The sequence below is a fragment of the Sinocyclocheilus anshuiensis genome, unplaced genomic scaffold, assembly GCF_001515605.1.
Source record: "Sinocyclocheilus anshuiensis isolate Anshui unplaced genomic scaffold, SAMN03320099.WGS_v1.1 scaffold337, whole genome shotgun sequence".
NCBI classification, from domain to species: Eukaryota; Metazoa; Chordata; class Actinopteri; order Cypriniformes; family Cyprinidae; genus Sinocyclocheilus; species Sinocyclocheilus anshuiensis.
Window position 1 is genome coordinate 1,693,838 of NW_015537968.1, and position 5,803 is coordinate 1,699,640.

The 5,803-nt window shown below is 41.6% G+C and overlaps 1 protein-coding gene across 3 annotated transcripts in view; it reads left to right on the forward strand.

Annotated features, from left to right (window-relative positions):
* LOC107668925 (phosphatidylinositol-binding clathrin assembly protein-like) overlaps positions 1–5,803 on the forward strand; it is a 67,671-nt gene that overhangs the window by 15,119 nt on the left and 46,749 nt on the right. Inside the window, exon 2 of one of the 3 annotated variants that reach the window (XM_016460981.1) lies at positions 196–319. The exons of the other annotated variants lie outside the window; for them this stretch is intronic. Coding sequence (XP_016316467.1) covers positions 196–319 — 124 coding nt within the window. The remainder of the gene's footprint in view (positions 1–195; positions 320–5,803) is intronic. 3 annotated transcript variants of the gene reach the window in all.

Sequence of the window (5,803 nt, forward strand, 5' to 3'; positions counted from 1 at the left end):
GCAGGAATGTTTTTTTTTTTTTAGCTCATTTGCACTCTGTTATTTGTGCCTATCTCAGTCTTTCTCTGTTTAAGACAATGGACTGTGATCAAAATCACCAAATGTGTTCTGTTTTATCTGATTAAATCAGCACATATCCTCACTTCAGGCGAGTTTTTCACTCTCTTTCTCTTTCCCTCCCCCTCCCTCCCAAAAGAGCCTATCAGCTCGCAGACTCTCCTCCTGACCATCATAGAAAGCGAGCAAGAAAGAGGAAGAGAGAGACGGAGTGCTGGAGCAAAAGCCATGGTGCAGTTCAGGACTGGAGAGAGAGAAATGGGTGAAAACACTGTTGAACAGTCATCTCGTAACTCATCCCCCAACAGGCTGCAGTGTGTTTTTAATAATAGTCACAGTGTGTGAATATGCATTAATCTTGGGAAGAGTAATACTGAATAACTCAGTGGAGTTGACTTGAATCTTCAGGATTGTGCACATTTATTAATGCTGTTTGCAGTACTATTACTACTGCTCACTGTAAGTACTAAACTTTGGCACGTAACTCGTTTGTGCTACGGGAGTGAATGATACTTCAAAATGTGCCTCTGTGTGCTATTACTTTTCTAAATGATCAGACTTGCATTTTTTCCTCCCTGGCAGGCGATACCAAAAACAAATATAAGGAGAGACCTGAGCCATATCTAGAGACCAGATTATCAGTAGACTTAGGGATGGGCTCTTTGGACTTGAGCCAGTAAGCAGCCACCCAGAATAACTTAGTAACCACCTAGCAGCCACCCACAACACCCTAGCAACCTGGTGCTGGGTATTTATACAGATCTCCAGATTAGATTCACAAGATGTCAATTTGACTCCAAATTTGTTCCGATTTGACTTTGATTCATTTGTGTTTAGTTCAGTCTGTTTATTTTACTTGTGTATAAAAGAAATTATTTCTCAGTTAAATGGATAGTTCACCAAAGAATGAAGATGGTCATTTACTCACCCTCATGTTTATTCCAAACCCTGTCTTCTGAGAATCACAAAATTATTTGTTTTGCTAAATATTTTCTTGTTTTATTCATTCAGTGAAAGTCAGTGGGGTCCAGTGTAGGGTTGTGACGGTGAGGACATTTTCCCACCGGTTAATTGACGTTTGACAACACCGATAATACCGGTATCACCGTGGGGGCAGGGGTTTTTCCTCTTTTCCTCGCTTTCCTTTGCTTTTCCTTTGCGCATTTTACTTTCACTTTCGAATTGGCTGCAATTCGGCGTCAATTGCTTGAATGCAACAACAAAATACAACGTCATACTCCCTTTAGCCTATATATAAAACATAGAACTTTTATTAAAAAAACAAATAAAAATACACCATGCTATAGGGCAGGCTATGCCCAGGGCCAGACTTGGATGCAATTTCAGACCGGGAAATCTCACACTCATCCAGGCCACACAGAAAAAAAGGGCCAAAATGGGGTAGCTTGACAACAGCTTGACACCTAGCAGTACACCATACATATTAGTACCTTAAGAGTAGTAATTCGTACCCTTAAGGTACTAATTTGTAGGCCTACCTATTAGGGGTAAAAAAGGAACAAATATGTCCTTTTAAGGGTCCTGTTCCAGTGACATGCTGTTGTAACCCAAAAGATGCAATTTTGTCCCCTGATTTCCTGTATATAGCCTATATATCCACAACAATTTCTGAAAACAGACAACCCTATTATTTGTATGACCATCACATAAAAAAGGTCTAAATCCTTAGTCTGGGGCCATGGAAAATAACTAGATTTAATAAACCTTTATTTCATACAAATATACATTACCAGTCAAAAGGTTTTGAACCGTAAGATTTGTAATGTTTTTTAAAGAAGTCTCTTCTGCTCACCAAGCCTGCATTTATTTGATACAAAGTACAGTAAGAGCAGTAATATTGTAATATTGAGATATTACAGTAGAGATCTATTTCAGATAAATGCTGTTCTTCTGAACTTTCTATTCATCAAAGAAACCTGAAAAAAAAACAGATGAAACTGACCTGCACTTGAAGCCCTGAACAGGTCAGTGATGTTGTTACATTTCACTGCTTCTTCTGGCCGCTTCCTCTCTTTCAATGAGTCCCGAGCATCGGTTCTGTTCGGAACCGTTTGACGGATGCGCGGAACACACGTGAGCCGATTCCTATAGCGCAGCGCTGATAGTCAAGACTAACCGATGTATGATTTATTATCGAATGAAAAAATTGGAAATGATCACTTTGCTACATTGAGAAGGCATAAATATAAAATATTAACTATACAAGAAACATCTCATGAATGCACTGGGACGCATCCTCAGTGATGTACCCTGGGGTCATTGGGTGTTTCGGGTCTCGCAACATCATACACCCTCGCCCAGGCGACCCAGCGTAATGATGCTGAAATATCAGCTTTGAAATCACAGGAATAAATTACATTTTAGTACAAATATTTCACAATATTACTGTTTTTTGGCTCAAATAAATGAAGGCTTGGTGAGCAGAAGAGACTTCTTTAAAAAAACATTACAAATCTTACTGATCAAAACCTTTTGACTAGTAGTGTATTAACACACAATTTCTAAAGTGCCTAAATAAATTAGTACAATATATTTGTTGAAAAAGTCTAATACACTATTGAATTATTAGGCTGTTACTCATATTATTTTTGTGTTGCTGTCTGCTCTATCTCCCTCCCTCCCTGTACAATAAATCCATGTGAATATCTGTCTCTGCTAAATTTTTTAATGTAACTTTGCCATCGATTTTTATGTCCTTTAGCACAGCATTCTGAATGATGATAATAATGGGGTGCTACTGATAGCCTAACAGATACTAGTTTAATACTCAACTAGGTTAATAAAGACAAACTATCTAGCGTATTTACAGATTAAACTGACCTGCACTTGAAGCCCTGAACAGGTCAGTGATGTTGCTACAGTCCCTGTAACCGATGTATGATTTATTATCGAATGAAAAAATTGGAAATGATCACTTTGCTACATTGAGAAGGCATAAATATAAAATATTAACTATACAAGAAACATCTCATGAATGCACTGGGACGCATCCTCAGTGATGTACCCTGGGGTCATTGGGTGTTTCGGGTCTCGCAACATCATACACCCTCGCCCAGGCGACCCAGCCGGGGTTGATCAAGCCCCGACTTGCGTCCCAGTAGCAGCCCACGGATCAGCCCTCTTAAACCAAAGCCACCTTGTGGCCTTCTCTGCAGCTTCGCTCGCGGCTTGAATGGCCCTCTTCTTGGCCACCCCTGTAATGCCCAAACGACTGAGGACTTTGCAAAGTGAACGTCCTGCAAAGCCTCTACAGCCGACTTCTATAGGCTCATAGAAGGTTCTCCAGCCTCTCTCCCTGCACTTCTCCACCAGTTCCTGGTACTTAGCGCGTTTCCTTTCATTTGCTTCCTCAATACGCTCTTCCCAGGGAACCGTAAGTTCCAGCATGATTAGCTGTTTTGAAACCTCGGAGGTAACTATCATGTCTGGGCGGAGACTTGTTGTTACAATGTGCTGAGGGAACCTCAGCTGTTTTCCCAGGTCGACCTGCAGCTGCCAATCAGAGGCTTTATGGAGGAGGCCTGTTGTTAATTGTGGGCGCACCCGATGTTTCTCTCCAGCTTTAATAAAGTGGACTGCCTTCTTTGGAGCATGATGGTACTTGCTGGTGCAAATGGCTGAGGCTAAGCTCTCAGCAATTGCCTTAAGCACCTGGTCATGGCGCTACCGATAGCGCCCATCAGCCAGAGCCTTTGGGCAACTGCTGAGGAGATGTTCTAGAGAGCCTCTTCCAGAGCAAAGAAGGCAGAAGGGTGTCTCACTCTTCCCCCAGACATGGAGGTTCGCTGGGCTTGGCAGGGCATCATAGACAGCTTGTACCAGGAAACGGACCCGATGGAAATCTGCCTGCAAGATGTTTGCCCAGGTGATCCTGCGCTGCAGTGTACTCTCCCACCTAGTCCACGCTCCCTGCTGCCGGAGTCCCCCCGACCTGCTCACTCGCTCTTCCTCCACGCCTGCTCGAACCTCTTCCTGAAGTAGATGGTGTCTTTCCTTACCGCGGGCCTGGCTAACCAAGGTCTTTGGAAAGTAGCCCAAGCCCGCTCTGCCTGTCGCCATGGTGCCCACCAGATAATGATAATAATAACTAAAAAAACAAAAACAAAAACAGGGCAGCGGGCCAAATCAGCCGAATTCTCCCGGTGCTCCCGATGGCCAGTCCGGGCCTGGCTATGCCTAATATAAAATAACAAATAACTTACATAAAGTTTAAATAGGTATACAAAATCGGATCATCAGGATGGAATGAGAGGTAGAGTTGAGTGTCATGAGCATAGCAGTGATATGAAAAGCCATGTTTCTGAATGACAGAACCTAGTGATGCCATGTAGACGGAGAAGAGGAGTGGTCCAAGTACTGAGCCCTGAGGCACCCCAGTAGCTAGATGTTGCGACTTGGGACACCTCACCTCTCCAAGATACCTTGGAGGACCTATCTGAGAGGTAAGACTCAAACCACTGGCGTGCGGTTCCTGAGATGCCATTTTCCAATAGGGTTGACAGGAGAATCTGGTGCTTCACTGTATTAAAAGCAGCAGACAGATCCAGCAAAATAAGTATAGAAGATTTGGAAGCCGCTCTTGCCAGTCTTAGGGCTTCAACAACTGAAAGCAAGGCAGTCTCGGTTGAATGTCCACTTCTGAAGCCAGATTGGTTGCTGTCCAGGAGGTTGTTCTGTGTGAGAAAGGCTGAGACTTTATTTTAAAGTTTATTAGCAAAACGAATAAGAAAGCTTGGAGGCATGGCATAGGCCTACATCTTGATGTCAAATAAAATAAATAAATTACACAAAGTTTAATTAAAGTCAAAATCAGCAAACACTATGGAACCAATTAAATAAGAAACGAATGTTTAAAAAAAACTTCCAAAATCACCTTAGATAAACGGCAAAAGTCAACCGGCTTTTCAAAATCCAAAATACTTTGGCATTTCGATTCGAAACTAAATCATCCGCGGTCGTCTTGTCTGTCTCACCCCACTCTTCTTGTCAGTCAGCTCGACTCACTCTCCTCACTGGATAAATGAAATCTGATCTGTGATGCGACTGTCGTTATCGGCACGCTGCATTGAGCAGCCGCGTTCAGTTTTTAATTGTAGTGTCTGTTCTTTTACTGAACTAAATTCTTTTTATTACTATAAAAAAAATCAAAACGACGGTAAGGGTCGGTGCCGTGGTGTGAAAGTGACGTAACCGGTGTTGCGGCTTAACAACGGTATCACCGTCAGCACCATCTATCGTGGCAAGTCCAGTGTTGTTTTGAACCCCAATTACTTTTATTTCATTGTTTCAATTGTTTTTGTCCATACATTCTTCAAAATATCTTAACAATCTGTTCCACAATCTGTCATACAGGTTTGGAGCAACAAGAGAGTGAGTAAATGAAGACAGAATGTTTTATTTTTGGGTCAACTATCCTTTCAATGCTGTGTAAAGTATACAGGGAACCTTCTAACTTGGTTCATTATGAAAATGTTCATTTTAAAAATTAACAACAGGGCACAAACTGCGCTGTTGATTCATAATTATTACATTTATGCATTTGGCACTTGTTATAGGGTCCCCACAGGTCCATAAAAATTCTTAAAATGCTTTAAATTTGGGTTTATCTAATTTAAGGCCATAGAAAAGGTGTAACAAAAGTCTTTTCTTGTCTCTTTTAAAGGGGTCATATGATGCTTTTTTAAAGATCATTATTTTGTTTATTTGGTGTAACAGAATATGTTGA